At 38.1% G+C, this 18,785-nt stretch overlaps 1 protein-coding gene across 4 annotated transcripts in view; it reads left to right on the top strand.

Moving 5' to 3' along the window:
- Positions 1-18,785, top strand: part of LOC139945242 (battenin-like) — a 79,275-nt gene that overhangs the window by 29,858 nt on the left and 30,632 nt on the right. For all 4 annotated transcript variants that reach the window (XM_071942558.1, XM_071942554.1, XM_071942556.1 and 1 more), the window contains exons 7-10: positions 1,168-1,202; positions 5,806-5,912; positions 15,417-15,468; positions 18,180-18,346. In XM_071942558.1, coding sequence (XP_071798659.1) covers positions 1,168-1,202; positions 5,806-5,912; positions 15,417-15,468; positions 18,180-18,346 — 361 coding nt within the window. The remainder of the gene's footprint in view (positions 1-1,167; positions 1,203-5,805; positions 5,913-15,416; positions 15,469-18,179; positions 18,347-18,785) is intronic.

The following is an 18,785-nucleotide window of genomic DNA, read 5'->3' as shown; positions in this document are numbered from 1 at the left end:
TGTTCAAAACTTAAATTGAATTAAATATGAACTGAGACTTTCAACTCAAGAGGGCTTTTAAGGCCTTGGACACTTTTGGTAATTACTCAAATTTTGTATAAATAGCATAAGACATTTACTTGGTTTTGAGCAATGTAGAGCTGTTGATAGTATGAAACATTGTGAGAAACAACTCCCTCTGAAGTAATGTAGTTTTTGAGGAAGAGATAAGAGAATGTGGAAAAGGCGTAAAGACACTGGACACTATTGGTAATTGTCAAAAGACCAGTCGTCTCACTTGCTGTATCTCAACATATGCATAAGATAACAAAACCTGTGAACATTTGAGCTCGAAGTTGGGAGATAACTAAAGATGAAAAAACAAAAACCTTGTCAGACGAAGTTGTGTGCTTTCAGATGCTTGATTTTGAGACCTCAAATTCTAAATCTGAGGTCTCAAAGTAAATTTCTTTGAAAATTACTTCTTTCTCGAAAACTACGTCACTTCAGATGGAGCCGTTTCTCACAATATTTTATACTACATGTATCAACAGCTCCCCATTACTGGTTACCAAGTGAGGTTTTATGATAATAACTATTTTGAGTAATTTCCAATGTGTCCACTGCCTTTAAAAGCACTGGACACTATCTGTAATTACTCAAAATAGTTTTTAGCATAAACAGTTACTTGGTAACTGGTAAAGCCTTTTTGAGGTATGGTGGCCACTATACATGTACATGTAGGAGTGCATTTTTTGTTTGGATAAAAGATATCAATTTAAATGACTCCAATAATTCCAAACCATTTGTTTAATAGCACTTAACTAGGGGAATAAAAGGGTAGCGACGAGTTTTTACATGGCCATTTAAAGCCGGCAGGCAGGGTTGAATTGCCGTGTGATTGCCTTTAGCGCATGGCAATGACCCTGCAAGGTTTCAAACGGACGTTTAAGAACGAGTCATTACTCTTTTATTCCCATTCATAAATGCCCTTTTCTTAAAAAACGTTAAAAAATACAATTACAGACACTTTGACAGTTGAAAAGTGGATATATAACGCGGAAGCCAGCCTGTTATAAACACTGGTCATTATCAACCGTTTAAACACACCAACGTGACGCGCTCTCCACCAATAGGAGTAGAGAAACTGTATGGGATATTCATGAACTATATTTTAATAACCCTCAGGTACTTGTTGGTGCATCAAACGCTTTTGGAGAAAAGTAAGTGAACCTTTTTTTATTTTATATGTTTTAGTTTTTTAGTGTTACGGAGAAGAATAAGTAATTTGTTTGTAATATTGTTTTACAAATCGTCTTCCACAGTCTAAATCTTAGCAGCGAAAAAATGCTTTTGTCATGAAAAGAGAACGTTTCCCAATGTCAGTGTAATTTCCAAACTTTGTTCCTTTCTACCTCCTACCTCCCTTATCTTATACTTGCCTATTAAACTACTGCAACATTGTGTGGGCACACACCAACAATAGCAAACTTCAGTCCTTGTCTACTATTCAAAAGAGAGCTACATGTCTTCGTGTTTATTCTGTCTCTCATCCTTGAGAGCCCTCTGCCCCTCTCTTTAGACAACTCAATACTCTTAATGACATCAATAAGCTTCATATCGGGATCTTCAAGTTCATGTAGAAACTCACTCATCTGCCTCCAACCACACTTTCTTCATACTTGGCATATCTTATCTACATATTTATCCTACTAGGTCTTGTTGTAATCTGTACATTCCTTCCACTCCTGTATCCTACTAGGTCTTGTTGTAATCTGTACATTCCTTCCACTCCTGTATCCTACTAGGTCTTGTTGTAATCTGTACATTCCTTCCACTCCTGTATCCTACTAGGTCTTGTTGTAATCTGTACATTCCTTCCACTCCTGTATCCTACTAGGTCTTGTTGTAATCTGTACATTCCTTCCACTCCTGTATCCTACTAGGTCTTGTTGTAATCTGTACATTCCTTCCACTCCTGTATCCTACTAGGTCTTGTTGTAATCTGTACATTCCTTCCACTCCTGTATCCTACTAGGTCTTGTTGTAATCTGTACATTCCTTCCACTCCTGTATCCTACTAGGTCTTGTTGTAATCTGTACATTCCTTCCACTCCTGTATCCTACTAGGTGTTGTTGTAATCTGTACATTCCTTCCACTCCTGTATCCTACTAGGTCTTGTTGTAATCTGTACATTCCTTCCACTCCTGTATCCTACTAGGTGTTGTTGTAATCTGTACATTCCTTCCACTCCTGTATCCTACTAGGTCTTGTTGTAATCTGTACATTCCTTCCACTCCTGTATCCTACTAGGTCTTGTTGTAATCTGTACATTCCTTCCACTCCTGTATCCTACTAGGTCTTGTTGTAATCTGTACATTCCTTCCACTCCTGTATCCTACTAGGTCTTGTTGTAATCTGTACATTCCTTCCACTCCTGTATCCTACTAGGTCTTGTTGTAATCTGTACATTCCTTCCACTCCTGTATCCTACTAGGTCTTGTTGTAATCTGTACATTCCTTCCACTCCTGTATCCTACTAGGTGTTGTTGTAATCTGTACATTCCTTCCACTCCTGCCCTGTACTCCAGCAACCCTCTTTGTTTCTATCCTCACTTGTGTAACTCTTTTCATAACAATATTAGAAAATGATCTAGTATTGTTAAAAAAGATTTGTCTTCTCTTCTCCAACTACATGTACATGTATGTGGCATTGCTCTTTGCTAGCCAGTCCAGCTCCCATCATCAGCCATTAAAGGAACACGTTGTCTTGGATCGTGTGAGTTGGTCTTGGAAAAGAGTTTGCAACCCTTTGGTATAAAATGCATATGGTTAGAAATATGTTGTATAAATTGAATATATAACGATCCACGCAAATATGCCTCGAAATGGTATGGTTCCCCTTATACGTCGCGTACTAACACGACATGCCATTTTGTGAGGCATATTCTACTTTAAAAAAAAAATTCTAACCATATCGATTTAAGAGTCCCTGCCTGTAAGAGTGTACCAAGTGGTGATTCATGGGTTCTCAGATCTTCTTCTAAAAAAATAGAGTGATACATCATCATACCAAACGAATAAATCCAAAATTTTAGTTTGCTGACGCTTTCGGTTTTGGAGTTACCAGTTATCAAAGTTTCGGCCTAAAAGCCCTCGAGAAACGAATAGTACACTCCCTGTAAACACAAAAATGTGCGCCAAGGTCATCCCAACAAAAGTAAAACATTTTTTGAAACCTCCAGTTGGGCTTATAACAAAAGTAAAAAAAAAAAATTGGGATCTCGTTGGCGCATCATGTTACCCGCACCTGAACCTTTGACGGACAGTGCCCTCGTGCCATTTTCAACGCCTCATAACTCAGCGCGCCTATAAGATCCTATGAGTTAAACAAGTTCAAATGAAAGAGCTTGCATCTCTAAAACAAATTTAAGTGCAAAGTGCGTGGGATCTCGTTGGCGCAGAGAGATAATAGAGGTCAAAGTTCAAATTTTACCAATAGATTGCGTTTTCGCACCTCCGTAACTTCGCGCGCCAACAACAAAAAATTGTTTTTATGGCAACTGGGTATTGGAACAGTTTTCATCTAATGACAAATGAAAAAAGAATCTTGGGATCTCTGCAACTTGCATGTCAAAAGATTTTTTGAAAATTTTCCAAAGTATTGTCATTCCACACATTTTGGCCTAAATTGGCACAACATTCACTTTTTTCATCACTGTAAGTATCTGTGCCATCTGTGTGTTATATTGGTGGGCCAACATGATCCCAATTATTTTTCAATTGGAATCTGTTTAGGAACACTCAACTTAACCAAATACAAGAAAACATTGATGGGATCTTGGTGGCACAGATACTTACAGTAATGAAAAAAGTGAATGTTGTGCCAATTTAGGCCAAAATGTGTGGAATGACAATACTTTAGAAAATTTTCAAAAAATCTTTTGACATGCAAGTTGCAGAGATCCCAAGATTCTTTTTTCATTTGTCATTAGATGAAAACTGTTCCAATACCCAGTTGCCATAAAAACAATTTTTTGTTGTTGGCGCGCGAAGTTACGGAGGTGCGAAAACGCAATATATTGGTAAAATTTGAACTTTGACCTCTTATATCTCTCTGCGCCAACGAGATCCCACTCACTTTGCACTTAAATTTGTTTTAGGGTTGCAAGCTCTTTCATTTGAACTGGTTCAATTCATGGGATCCTATAGGCGCGTTGAGTTATGAGGCGTTGAAAATGGCACGAGGGCACTGTTCGTCAAAGGTTCAGGTGCGCGTAACATGACGCGCCAACGAGATCCCAATTTTTTTTTTTACTTTTGTTATAAGCCCAACTGGAGGTTTCAAAAAATGTTTTACTTTTTCTGGGATGACCTTGGCGCACGTTTTTGTGTTTACAGGGAATGTACTATTCGTTTCTTGAGGGCTTTTTGTCCCAAACTTTGATAACTGGTAACTCCAAAACCGAAAGCGTCAGCAAACTAAAATTTTGGATTTATTCGTTTGGTATGATGGTGTATCACTCTAATTTTTTGGAAGAAGATCTGCGAACCCATGAATCACACCCCTCCCCCCTAATTTGGTACATTCTTACAGGCAGGGACTCTTAATACCAAACAGTTTCAAATGCTTTTATAGACAAAATCAACCGATCTAAGGCACTGTCTCCCTTAAACATTAAAGTCACCTGGAAGTGGGATTTTGTCAAAATAAAGCTTTTGTCATTACAATATGTGTTTTAGTTTCCATGTTATTTACAAATTTGAAAATAAGCCCGACCCGAGAGGGCGCTGTTCGTGATGTCAATAGAGGGGCGATGAATCGCATGCAGTGCCAATACAATATAGTGACGCTTAGAGCAAGCTAAAAACATGCCCTCAAAGTTGAATCAATGACTGATTTTTTTCAGGTGAGGCAAATGCTCCTTAAGGTTCGTTACGTCTCTCAGGTACCTTCTTGGACTTCCCCACTAGCTGGAATAATTGTTGGGATGGCGTCATGTTTTAGAAAATAACTTTTCTCTTCATGTCAAAATGTGTAGTGTAGAAGCACAACAGCTCGAAGTGTTTGCTGCACAGCGCTGGAAAAGATATCGGACCGGACCACTTTGCATACTGACCCCATCTTTGGTTGTTTTGCTGCATCCAGCAGCAATACACCTGGTCGACATTGCCGGAAAAATGCAAGAAAAAAACTTTTTAAAAGCATAAAACTCACAACTAGGACTTGAATGTACTTGCACGTACATGTGTCCGATGTTCGATCGAGGCAAAGTCTGCCTCAATTGACGTCACAAAACGGGGTAGGCGGAGTCACCCCCACACAATTTTTTTGTTTTTGTTTTACATATAAATCGTTAAAAACATATACTCAAATAATTATTTTATTGTGCAGAAACATATACTCTAATGTTTGAAGAAAACAAATTCTATTTCCAGGTGACTTTAACAAACCCTCGTTAGTAACATACATTTTTCTTTCACTGCGTTTTTTTAATGTCTGTCTAGGCTAACTTCTAAAATCCATGGTTTAATCTGAAAGCCTATTTCTCTCTTATTTTGGTCCACATGTATTAATACTTGCCCTCCATCTTCTGTGCTTATTTTGTAGCATATCTCTGCTGTATTCTATCAATTTTATATGTGTTACCAATGTACTTGTATGTTGCGAAGTAGGTTGAGTAGTTTAAAGTAAATATGACCTGAGTTGAATGAATTGAATAGAAATGAATTGAATTGAATTGAAGAACAAATAATTCCTCTTTGTATGCGAGACAACAATATCACTTTTCCCAATTGAGTTATTATTTGCATCTTTCTCCTAGTCTTGCTTTAGGATATCTATCTAAGTTTGACAGTAGTCATGTAACAGCTTGGGGCAGTGGATATGGGCTAGCAGGACTCCTTGGGGCTCTTCTGTATGTGTTATTTGGTAAGTTTTATAAAGTACAGGGAGCATGATTTTGTGGTTTTTCATTCAAAGTTTAAACACAGTCCTTTAAGTAAACCTAATAAAAAAATGAGGTGCTTGTAAATACTTGTTTAGCACAGGCGAAAACAAAAGTGAAGCAGCTGTATACTCCACATTCAGGTAGAATGATGGGCAGTCTACATGCAGTACACTAATGCCCATTGTTATTTATCTGCAGGGATATGCAGCGTTTTTTCATGCGTGACCTCGGTTTGAAAACTAATTAGTCAAAAGGGCTTCTGGAATTCGGTCAGTTTCAGCCTTTGCTGAAAAGTCTCAACCAAAATAATGTACCAGTAAATTGAAACGAAGAGCATATCTGTCGTTATGTATAAAAACAATCGGTGCAACTCAAATTTTAGAAAGAGAAATTTGTACGTAAAAAATGGCTTCAAAAACAGAGAAAACAAGTCACAAAAACACAGAAAATATTCATGTTTGAATGTCGGCAACAGTCCCCATTTATTATGTATGGATAGATTATTTCATATTCTACCAGGAAATGTTTAAAGCGAGACCGGATCGTTCCTAGTCCAGTCAGGATACAGCGATTTCCACCGTTAATCCAAATCTCACATTACGAACAAGTCAACTATTAGACAGAATGGTTTTCTTGCACGGGTGATTGGCGGACAATGACATCATCAACTGATAGGGCAGCATGCTGTTTTTCGTTGGCATGGTACCCGACCACCAAGCCTAAGTTAGTCAATAACAAAAGCGCCCGTCTATACCATGGGCTGAATGAGGAATCAGCTCATTCAGCCCCTGGTATAGACATAGTCTTGGGCATTACAGGTTGTGTAATGCGTATTCAATATGTGAACAACATGGCAGCGCCCAACAGTATGAAGTCGATCCTCGGTCGGACGTGCGAATGCGTGATAGTTTGCCTGGTTTGCCTAACCTTAAGGCTATGTGTAATGGCCAAAGGGAACGAAATGCAGGGATTTAAATTTGACATCTCCTTTTCCCAGTAAACAGCCAAATAATTATTGTCGTTATTCTGAAAAAATAGAGCTGACTACAGAAAACTAAAAAAACAGAAGTGCTTGCATCTTCGTCACATCAATTGTGTTTGTTTAATGGTTTCATACTTCCCAAATGATGTTGTGGGCAGATCACAGGAACCACAGGCAAACTACCCGCAGTGCATACTACCATGGAGGTAGAAACCTCCATGATACTACCGTAGTTTTACTACAGCAAACACTATTCACTGTACATGTACAAATTGTTGTTCATGCACCGACTTTGCACATGTATAACTTGAGGGCTACTAATTTTGACACAATCACATGAATACATGTACATGTACATAATATAGTCAGTATGTTAAATTAATGTTAATGTATTGTGTATAAAAACAATTGATACAGTTTAATTAAAATTATTTCTAAATAAATTACTTGTTCTTAAAATTGATTTCTGTATTGCCAAACACAAATTTTTCATAGAACGGTGGGTATTAAAATGATCACGTTTGAGAACAGGCTATAACAAGAAATATCCCCGGGCGACTAGTGAAATTTGCTACTCAACTATTCGTATCTCAAATAGTTGCGACTTCAACAAACTAGTCACAAATTTTTAATGCCCCAAAATGCATTGCGGCGTATTGTTTGCTGTAGGTGCAGTATAGTCAAATTCACGCTGAAAGGATTAAGGATTGTGTCACTGTACATGTCTAGGCCTGGGTGACTAGTGCGACACATTGTCACACTTTATGTAGTCGCACAGTCGAGACTACTAAAATCATTAGTCGTGCTGCGACTACTTTTTTTATTCCTATTGAATAATCGTGCTGCCAAGTAAAGTACAAAAAAAGTCACGACTTCCTGTTTGGTGAACCGATTGTATCGCTTACGACTATTCATGGCAACATAATTTACTTACGAAGCACAATCAGTGACACCAGTGACACGAATTTACCATATTGCCCCTGCGGCAAACAAGTCGCGACTAGTGTCGTAGTCATGACTTTTTGAGGTGTGACTAGTCGAGAAGTAAATTTCACTAGTGGCCCAGGCTTACTGATGTCTGGTTGTGTTTCGTAGGTAAATTATGTTGTTGTGTATAGTCGTGACTGTTTGTGAGCGACTCAATTGGTGTGGTGGCTCGATTTACCGAGTAGGTGAATAATGGCAGTTGCAACTCGACTAAGCAATAACTAGTTGCGATTTCGACATCAATCGTAGTGCGTACCACTAGTCGCCCATCACACGTTTTCCCACAGCAGCATTTAAAGTGCACAGTTATACACAATACTGTTTGTACTACAGTATATACATTATATGTACTTGTGTGCACGGCTGAGCCTACATGTACGACCACTCTTCTACATTGTGAGGTGCAATGCAGTTTTCCTCTGATTCTCTGTGTCTCAGATAGTTTATGGCAGTTGAAAGACCATGTTGCTCATCTCGCCCAACTCTTCCATTTAGTTGTACATTTTCATAAATTTCACTTGGTGTTCAAAATAATGATAAACATCAACCCCAGTCCAAAAGCATCGGTTGCTAAGAGTATGCGCACAGATCCAAGGGATATGCATCTGTGTGCATTGAAGTGTTGGTGACTCAAGTCAGACAAATCCAACCTCACGTAAAGCTGGGCTCATACTACTCCTATGATGAACTCATACTTCCTTCGAATGCGAATGCGGAGTGGATTTTGGTGAGGCAATACTTTTACAAACTGCCCTTCCATAAGTGTGACACACAAAAATGTTGCTTCGCATGATGAAATAGCAGGAAGAAGGAGGCCTATGTACCAGCAACAAGTTTTGAAGTAAGTTTTGTTCAGAGCAAATTAGGTGATCACAAACAATAACTTCTTATGACTTTACAGGTTTTCTATACTTGAACACCCAGCAGGGTGGATACGTGCGCATTGCAAGTCTTATTATTATTATTATTATTATTATTATTATTATTATTATTATTATTGTTGTTGTTGTTGTTGTTGTTGTTGTTGTTGTTGTTGTTGTTGTTGTTGTTGTTGTTGTTGTTGTTGTTGTTGTTGTTGTTGTTGTTGTTGTTGTTGTTGTTGTTGTTGTTGTTGTTGTTGTTGTTGTTGTTGTTGTTGTTGTTGTTGTTGTTGTTGTTGTTGTTGTTGTTGTTGTTGTTGTTGTTGTTGTTGTTGTTGTTGTTGTTGTTGTTGTTGTTGTTGTTGTTGTTGTTGTTGTTGTTGTTGTTGTTGTTGTTGTTGTTGTTGTTGTTGTTGTTGTTGTTGTTGTTGTTGTTGTTGTTGTTGTTGTTGTTGTTGTTGTTGTTGTTGTTGTTGTTGTTGTTGTTGTTGTTGTTGTTGTTGTTGTTGTTGTTGTTGTTGTTGTTGTTGTTGTTGTTGTTGTTGTTGTTGTTGTTGTTGTTGTTGTTGTTGTTGTTGTTGTTGTTGTTGTTGTTGTTGTTGTTGTTGTTGTTGTTGTTGTTGTTGTTGTTGTTGTTGTTGTTGTTGTTGTTGTTGTTGTTGTTGTTGTTGTTGTTGTTGTTGTTGTTGTTGTTGTTGTTGTTGTTGTTGTTGTTGTTGTTGTTGTTGTTGTTGTTGTTGTTGTTGTTGTTGTTGTTGTTGTTGTTGTTGTTGTTGTTGTTGTTGTTGTTGTTGTTGTTGTTGTTGTTGTTGTTGTTGTTGTTGTTGTTGTTGTTGTTGTTGTTGTTGTTGTTGTTGTTGTTGTTGTTGTTGTTGTTGTTGTTGTTGTTGTTGTTGTTGTTGTTGTTGTTGTTGTTGTTGTTGTTGTTGTTGTTGTTGTTGTTGTTGTTGTTGTTGTTGTTGTTGTTGTTGTTGTTGTTGTTGTTGTTGTTGTTGTTGTTGTTGTTGTTGTTGTTGTTGTTGTTGTTGTTGTTGTTGTTGTTGTTGTTGTTGTTGTTGTTGTTGTTGTTGTTGTTGTTGTTGTTGTTGTTGTTGTTGTTGTTGTTGTTGTTGTTGTTGTTGTTGTTGTTGTTGTTGTTGTTGTTGTTGTTGTTGTTGTTGTTGTTGTTGTTGTTGTTGTTGTTGTTGTTGTTGTTGTTGTTGTTGTTGTTGTTGTTGTTGTTGTTGTTGTTGTTGTTGTTGTTGTTGTTGTTGTTGTTGTTGTTGTTGTTGTTGTTGTTGTTGTTGTTGTTGTTGTTGTTGTTGTTGTTGTTGTTGTTGTTGTTGTTGTTGTTGTTGTTGTTGTTGTTGTTGTTGTTGTTGTTGTTGTTGTTGTTGTTGTTGTTGTTGTTGTTGTTGTTGTTGTTGTTGTTGTTGTTGTTGTTGTTGTTGTTGTTGTTGTTGTTGTTGTTGTTGTTGTTGTTGTTGTTGTTGTTGTTGTTGTTGTTGTTGTTGTTGTTGTTGTTGTTGTTGTTGTTGTTGTTGTTGTTGTTGTTGTTGTTGTTGTTGTTGTTGTTGTTGTTGTTGTTGTTGTTGTTGTTGTTGTTGTTGTTGTTGTTGTTGTTGTTGTTGTTGTTGTTGTTGTTGTTGTTGTTGTTGTTGTTGTTGTTGTTGTTGTTGTTGTTGTTGTTGTTGTTGTTGTTGTTGTTGTTGTTGTTGTTGTTGTTGTTGTTGTTGTTGTTGTTGTTGTTGTTGTTGTTGTTGTTGTTGTTGTTGTTGTTGTTGTTGTTGTTGTTGTTGTTGTTGTTGTTGTTGTTGTTGTTGTTGTTGTTGTTGTTGTTATTATTCGATCAATATAAACAAGATTCTCTCCACTCACCACTTTGTGACACTGACAGTTACATAATGACTTGGGATCCATGACTTGCACAGTTGCAAACTTTGGTTGTATCATGCTCTAGTTTCCCCTAGTTTATTCACACCCGGACACACAGTCAAACTGCCTGCATGCAGAGGCACACAAAGAACTGACGGAGTTTATCGCAACACAGACCGTCCGCAGAGAGGGCACTAGCTGGTATATTTTGACATGTCGTTAATTCATTGCCATCGAAGTAGCATATCAATAAAGCTTCGGCTTCACTTTTTCATCTTTAGCATTCATAATCGTGAACATTATTCCTATATTTCTTACGAGTCTTTCTTAATGACAAACACGGAGCTGCCTATGCCGTGTAATCTATTATGAATGACCCTGGGTCACAGAACACTCTATGCTAATATATTACTAGGATCGCACGCTGATTGGTTCGACCGGTTCCGTCGGAAAGCTGAAGCAGAAAATAATGAAAAAGTTAACACAGCACTGCAAGAAGTCCAAGACTATGGTAGCTTGCCAGTATAGTCTAGATTTCAAGCCGTCCAGTAAACTAAATCATACCGTGGCGGGCGCGCTTTGGCAATTTACAACTGCGCGTAGTACACTCCAATATCAAGCACCATAGTCTTGGGCCAAGACTAGCTTGTAACATGCTAGTGAAAAATTTGCAGGCAGCCCAATATTTGTTTGGCTCGTCCAGCCAGCTAGTGAAAATAGTTGGGGAAATGTAGTTTATGTTTAAAAGTCCACCTCCCGCGAGGTGACAAATTTTAGTCTTTTTCATTTTTTCTGAATGTCATCCCATTTGCGGTAACACCATGTGTGTATCCACTGGCCAGGTAGAGTGTGTTCTTAGAGAACTGTCTTTCTTTATTTTAGAGTAAATTTAGCATATGTTCGGGATACTTCAAAGTTCTGAAGAGAACTGTTCTGCTTTTTAACTACTACGCGGGGCAGTATTTTTTTTTTAGGAGGGCGGCATGACAAAATTAAAATGGCCCCCTTCAAAATGACATAATCAAAATGGGGCCCATTTTTATATGATGTCATTGGATGTGAAAGCAACAAATGCTTGAGAAAAACCTTTTGTATTTTGACGATCTTATCCCCAAATGTTGGCCCTAAATAATACTTTTTCCATCGAAAACTATTTTCATGAATTAATGATTAGCAGTTTCATTGATAAGAACTTCGTTTGCAATAAAATCATTGAGATTCAACGTAGGAACTTTGAGCAATTTGATCAATGAACTTTGCCCCGCATGCGCTTGCCCTCAATCGGCGAAAGGTATACATGTTTGAATATGCTTCAAGGCTGTACATTGTACCATTCTTCAGGCTTGCGGCACACTGTGTGGCAATTCTTTCTCGTTTCGTGAATGTGCGTATTATGTTGAAGTCTACAATGGGCAACAGAACCTTGTGCACGCCGTGGATTCATTCAGCATGTGGTCGGGTGTACATCGTGTTTTGACGTTTCTGTTTGCGATTGCATTTCCGATGCTGTAGTTTTGAAGTCTGATATTGTCAGGTACTCATTTGATCATATTAAATGCTGTCTAAAAATAGTATATTTGTAATATTTTGAGCAGGGCAGCCAATTCTTTGGCAGGGCGGCTTAAACTTTAGTAGGGCGACCTGCCCTCCCAAATTACTTGTGTGAAGAACACTGCCGAGCGGAAAGTATAGAAAATTGGCTGGTGTCGCAGAGTGGACCCTTGCACCACTCTACTCAGACCAATATCATACATAAAACCCAGAACACAGTAACACCAGATTAGAAACAATAAAGAAACTACAATTTAATAGAAGTACCCCACAATAATTTAGCTTTAACAATCTTCCAGTTTTGCACCTTTACATTCTCCACAGCTTAGGGCAATCCGTACAATATGAATTTCATGCATAAGTAAATAAGTTTACATTCAGACTTTAATACAATGAAAGTTCCCCTAAATAAATAAACAAACAGCAGAACGGCGACATAGAGTTTGTAGTACGGCTGATTAAGTCTCGAAAATAAGTTTGCTCAGAAGAGTGGACCCCCGTCCCCTTGTCACCATCGGTAGCCCCACGTAAGTCTTCCCGCTGAAGGTTGACCACGCCCCAGAGGACCGTTCAGACCAAGTGTGGTTTAGTGTCACGGGAACTCCTGTAAATGTTACATTATAGGAAGCCCTTTACTACAAACAATTCTATTTAAACCCGGTAAAGCTACGCCTTCACAAATTCACAAATACCCAAAAGATCAATTAAACAACAACAATAGAATCTTTTAGGCAAACAATCAACTCTTTAGGCAAAACAATAGTCAATGGCTGCATGCATTTTAGAACAAGGGACATTTAGTGAATAACCCATGGCTTGATTAAATCCCATTAGAATTAGTTTAAAGTTACTCACAATGCCTTTGGCTTCGACACCGCTTATCCTTGGGTCCGAGATTCCCGGGAGGATTTGCGTTGCTGATGGGCCTCATAAAACACCCGCCGGACCCCTACCCGTGCTAGACGGGTCGACACGACACAGCCTCAACGCTGGCCTCGCTGTCCGCTGGTTCACACCCAAACAGTACCCTTCTCAGCACCCGCAACGCAAATCTCAACCACAATATAAAATTCCTTTGGTTTTATAGTGTACTCTACGAAACCCATTACAAAAGCAGCCCAAATGCATGACGGGACATTCCAACCATAGCGATTCAAACAATTATTTCCCCTCCCATGTTATTGCACATTAACTATCAGCCATTTAAAGAAGTAATTTTCCCACATACTGTTACAGCTGGGACTACTACTTTAGATACATGTAATAGGATCATAATTAACTGCACTACCGAGGAGTCAGGACTTTAAAATTGTCTCACAACATTTCGACTAGCTTGCTCTAGTCATCGACAGGAGCCTGAACAGATAAGAGAGAAGTGGGCTTATTTATAGGGGATCAGAGGATCCAGTGTAGAACCAATCAACACTCTAATTGGTTCCCTGAAAGGAGACCTGTGGTTGGTTGGCTCAGGGCTACATGTATCGGGTGGGTTGCTCATTGCTTGAGAAAGCCCTTGTGTGTAGTGAGGCATGTCATTATAGACTGTGGTTTGTTAGAGGAGGAGGGTGGTAGTTTATAGACTGTGGTTTGTTAGAGGAGGAGGGTGGTAGTTTATAGACTGTGGTTTGTTAGAGGAGGAGGGTGGTAGTTTATAGACTGGTTTGTTAGAGGAGGAGGGTGGTAGTTTATAGACTGTGGTTTGTTAGAGGAGGAGGGTGGTAGTTTATAGACTGTGGTTTGTTAGAGGAGGAGGGTGGTAGTTTATAGACTGTGGTTTGTTAGAGGAGGAGGGTGGTAGTTTATAGACTGTGGTTTGTTAGAGGAGGAGGGTGGTAGTTTATAGACTGTGGTTTGTTAGAGGAGGAGGGTGGTAGTTTATAGACTGGGGTTTGTTAGAGGAGGAGGGTGGTAGTTTATAGACTGGTTTGTTAGAGGAGGAGGGTGGTAGTTTATAGACTGTGGTTTATATATAGAAGAGTTTGCGGTAACACCATGTAATAATCTCTAAATGAGTTGGGGTGGTTCTGAAAAGAACCGTTGGGTTAGCTCGACGTTTCGATCAGTATGCTCTGATCGTCTTCTGGAGAATGCATCGATCAGAGCATACTGATCGAAACGTCAAGCTAACCCAACGGTTCTTTTCAGAACCACCCCAACTCATTTAGAGATTGTTATTACATGGTGTTACCGCAAACTCTTCTATATCTTTCTCCACCATGCAAAGTTTCAAATCCTACTTAGACTGTGGTTTGTTAGAGGAGGAGGGTGGTAGTTTATAGACTGTGGTTTGTTAGAGGAGGAGGGTGGTAGTTTATAGACTGTGGTTTGTTAGAGGAGGAGGGTGGTAGTTTATAGACTGTGGTTTGTTAGAGGAGGAGGGTGGTAGTTTATAGACTGTGGTTTGTTAGAGGAGGAGGGTGGTAGTTTATAGACTGTGGTTTGTTAGAGGAGGAGGGTGGTAGTTTATAGACTGTGGTTTGTTAGAGGAGGAGGGTGGTAGTAGTTTATGCCAAATGTGGCTGTAGAAATAACCGATATCTTGTGGCACAGCGTCGTGTCGTGTGTATTGCGATAGCTTCCCTTATACGCCTTGTATACCAATGTCTCTCAGGTGCTATGATTCGAACCTGATCCCAATCTATGACATGGTCTAAATTGGTAGGGTGTTTGACAATGACAGATTTTTCCTATTCCCCTCTGCAGCCGTGTGCTTTATTGTTCTTTCAGCCTTGTAGTGAGGTCTCCACCGGTCTCGCCAATGTACACTTTACAACAAGAACAAGGAATTCGAGTTCATCAAGTAGACCTTATCAAGTAGACCTGGATTTCCGCTTCACTGAGGATCCGTTGAATTTTATTTTATTTTATTTTAATTTTATGCAACATCTCACAGCGCAAGCGCCAATTACAGAACTGATAAAAATATTAATATTAAATATTAAAAATCAGTTAAATTTAACAATAAATTAAGGAAGTATACAAAACTTTGTGTGAGGTTATGTCATCCCTGCTAGATAAATGTACTCAAGGATCGTACACCTACATCTTCAAACTCTGATTTAGAATGTTTACATTTTCTACATCAGAGCCAACAGTTTAACGTTGGTTACAAAATGATTGCATTAAAACTGGTCACAAGTTGAAGTGGCTGGCTGATGTGTTAAAACTTTCAAAGGAGAGATTTCTGTTGTTCTTTTGTTTGGCCTGAATATTTGTAGTCATAAACTTTCTTAATTTTTGTTTGTTCACAGGTTGTTTTATTGATAAAGAAGGGGACCCTCAAGACATGAGAAATCTGGATAAGTAAGTCTCCAGTTAATGTATTGAATGTGCACCTCATGAATGTTGTGTTGTCAATATGTATGCTAGAGGCTGGAATTAGGCACATTGTGCCACCACAAGAGAGTCACTATAAGTAGTACAATGTACATGTATAACTGTTATTGCTAATAATCTTTAACTGATAATCATTTATTATATTCTTAAAGGCAGTGGACACTATTGGTAATTACTCAAAATATCATGAAACCTTTCTTGATTACGAGTAACGGGGAGAGGTTGATGGTATAAAACATTGTGAGAAACAGTTCCCTCTGAAGTGGCGTAGTTTTCGAGAAAGAAGTAATTTTCCACGAATTTGATGTCGAGACCTCAAGTTTAGAATTTGAGGTCTCAAAATCAAGCATCAGAAAGCACACAACTTCGTGTGAAGTGTGTTTTTTCTTTCATTATTATCTCGCAAATTCGATGATTGATTAAGCTCAAATTTTCACAGGTTTGTTATTTTACGCATATGTTGAGATACACCAACTGTGAAGACTAGTCTTTGACAATTACCAATAGTGTCCACTGTCTTTAATACGAATGAACTGGTATTCAAGGGAGTTTCTCAATAAAATAAACCTATTTCCTTGTCCAAACCATAGATACATGTTTTGATATACATGTACATTTGTAGTATCCATTTGTTTGACCTCTCACATTTAAGGATGTGGGTGCTTTTTGTAACACAAAACACAATGTCCACAGATTTACATTAAACCTTTGCAGAGGCATCGCATAGTCAGTGACTGTACCATTGAAAACAATTGTGTTTGTACCATTGAAAACAAATTTTGTTTATACTTTTTTTTAAATGGTATGGTAGCAAATCACAGAATTAAGTTCCCTAAAAGAACATAGCTGATTAGCACTAATACCAGCAGATTAGCTCAATAATAATAATTAATGGCTTTTATATAGCCCCTTAACCCTAAAAGGGTCCTGAGGCACCACGGGGCAGGCCAAGTAAATTATAATCCTGCAAACAGTAAGAGTGTAAACAAAAATTAAAAGTTGTGACTTTGGTTGACATTTATTTCTTCTTTACAGACTTAACCCCTGTAGAGTTAGTCCCCGTTGAAATTTTTGTTTGCTTTTTTTCTGGGGATTCAGTGAACCTTTCTGGGTCTAGTTATACTGTGTTAGAAAAGTTAATGAGCAGCCAAAATCAGTTTTACATGCATTTACCACAGTTGCTGACTGTACAACCATGGAAGGCGTAGGGAAAATTGGCATACTGCAGAGCATGGTTAAACTTACACCGTTTGAAGGTAGTGGATAGCTTACATTAATTTATTACTTGCTGAGGTGCTGTAGTTCTTGAGAAATTAGTAAACAGATGTCACAAACTTCTTCTGAGTTTTAGCATGTAAAATCGATTTACCATAACTGGCAACTTTGTATTACTACATGTACATGTATGTACATGTACATGCTAAAATCCTTATTTTTTTTCAAGAAATATTTTTGTGGCTTGTTTTACTAATTTCTCAAAACCAACAGCACCTCGGCAAGTAATTTTTAAGGGAAGCTTTCTACCATCATTATCTTCAAACTGTGTAAGTTTAATGTAAGTATGTGGACATTGTGTATTGTGTCCTATACAAAGTACTTGAACCCGTTAAGGAATTATCAATGAGACATGTACATGTAGGTGAGAGTCAAAGATGCTATGTCAGATTTTTTTAGCCCCAAACATTAAAAAATAGATTTTTTTTAGTGTCACCAGCTCTAACGAAAACAAGTTTAATTTTGAGCACTTTATTTCACTGCTACTATTTCACTGCTTGCAACTTTCTCGACCCCCATCAAAATACCTCTTGAATTTTAAATCAAAATGTTGGGGTCAAATCGGCCAAAAATCTGACATAGCATCTTCCAGGGAAATGAGAGCAAATGTGACAATGAAAGAGGCTCCGCAAATGTATATTAAGAACCAATAAAATCAAGTAGTGATAAAACACTTAGCTATTTCACTGCATTCTCCAATTTCCAATTAACACACCGTATTTTAGTGAACATTTGTTGGGAATCTTGTGCATGTTTACAACATTCTTGTTTCAAATCCTGCAAAAAAGACAATGGGTTGGGGGTTCTTCTAATGCTGTTTCAGACATAAACAAATGTTATCCAAACGATTTAAAGGCAGTGGACACTATTGATAATTGTCAAAGACTAGCCTTCACAGTTGGTGTATCTCAACATATGCATAAAATAACTAACCTGTGAAAATTTGAGCTCAATCGGTCATCGAAGTTGCGAGATAATAATGAAAGAAAAAAAAACCTGTCACACGAAGTTGTGTGCGTTTAGATGGTTGATTTCGAGACCTCAAGTTCTAAATCTGAGGTCTCGAAATCAAATTCGTGGAAAATTACTTCTTTCTCGAAAACTATGGCACTTCAGAGGGAGCCTTTTCTCACAATGTTTTATACCATCAACCTCTCCCCATTACTCGTCACCAAGAAACGTTTTATGCTAATAATTATTTTGAGTAGTTACCAATAGTGTCCACTGCCTTTAAACAAAAACAAACTTAATCAAGATTCTAGCTAAAGTAATCACATTTGTATGACGCCCAATTGCAGAATCATACCAAGTGTAGCAAGATATTTGACACATTGTGTCTTGTTTTTGTAAAATATTTGTGTTTAAAAAATATTGATTTCTGATTATTTCTGATTATTACACAGGTGGGCATTCATTAGTGTTGCACCATTAGTCATTATATATTTGACGGCATCGTTAAAATTAATCAAGGCACCGAACGAAAGTGAGCAAGGCATAGTGGAGAGACACCAGAGTGAAGAGAGCAATAACTCATCTCAGGAGACAACTCCTCTATTGGTTAACACAGCAGGTCCATATTCTCTAACTCTTTTTAAAAACTTAAAAGTTTTGCAGAAAAGTGTATGATTTATTGCTGATAAACACAGACATGTACCCCTTCATCAATGTATACACATGTACCAATGTGAAGAGAATGTTTGGCATGCCTTTAGCATTAAGCATCTCAGTGTTGCCTTTAGCATTAAGCATCTCAGTGTTGCCTTTAGCATTAAGCATCTCAGTGTTGCCTTTAGCATTAAGCATCTCAGTGTTGCCTTTAGCATTAAGCATCTCAGTGTTGCCTTTAGCATTAAGCATCTCAGTGTTGCCTTTAGCATTAAGCATCTCAGTGTTGCCTTTAGCATTAAGCATCTCAGTGTTGCCTTTAGCATTAAGCATCTCAGTGTTGCCTTTAGCATAAAGCATCTCAGTGTTGCCTTTAGCATTAAGCATCTCAGTGTTGCCTTTAG

Source organism: Asterias amurensis, chromosome 12, assembly GCF_032118995.1.
Source record: "Asterias amurensis chromosome 12, ASM3211899v1".
In the NCBI taxonomy this organism is placed as follows: domain Eukaryota; kingdom Metazoa; phylum Echinodermata; class Asteroidea; order Forcipulatida; family Asteriidae; genus Asterias; species Asterias amurensis.
Note: the sequence above shows the minus strand (reverse complement) of the source record. Positions and strands in the feature narration are given on the sequence as shown.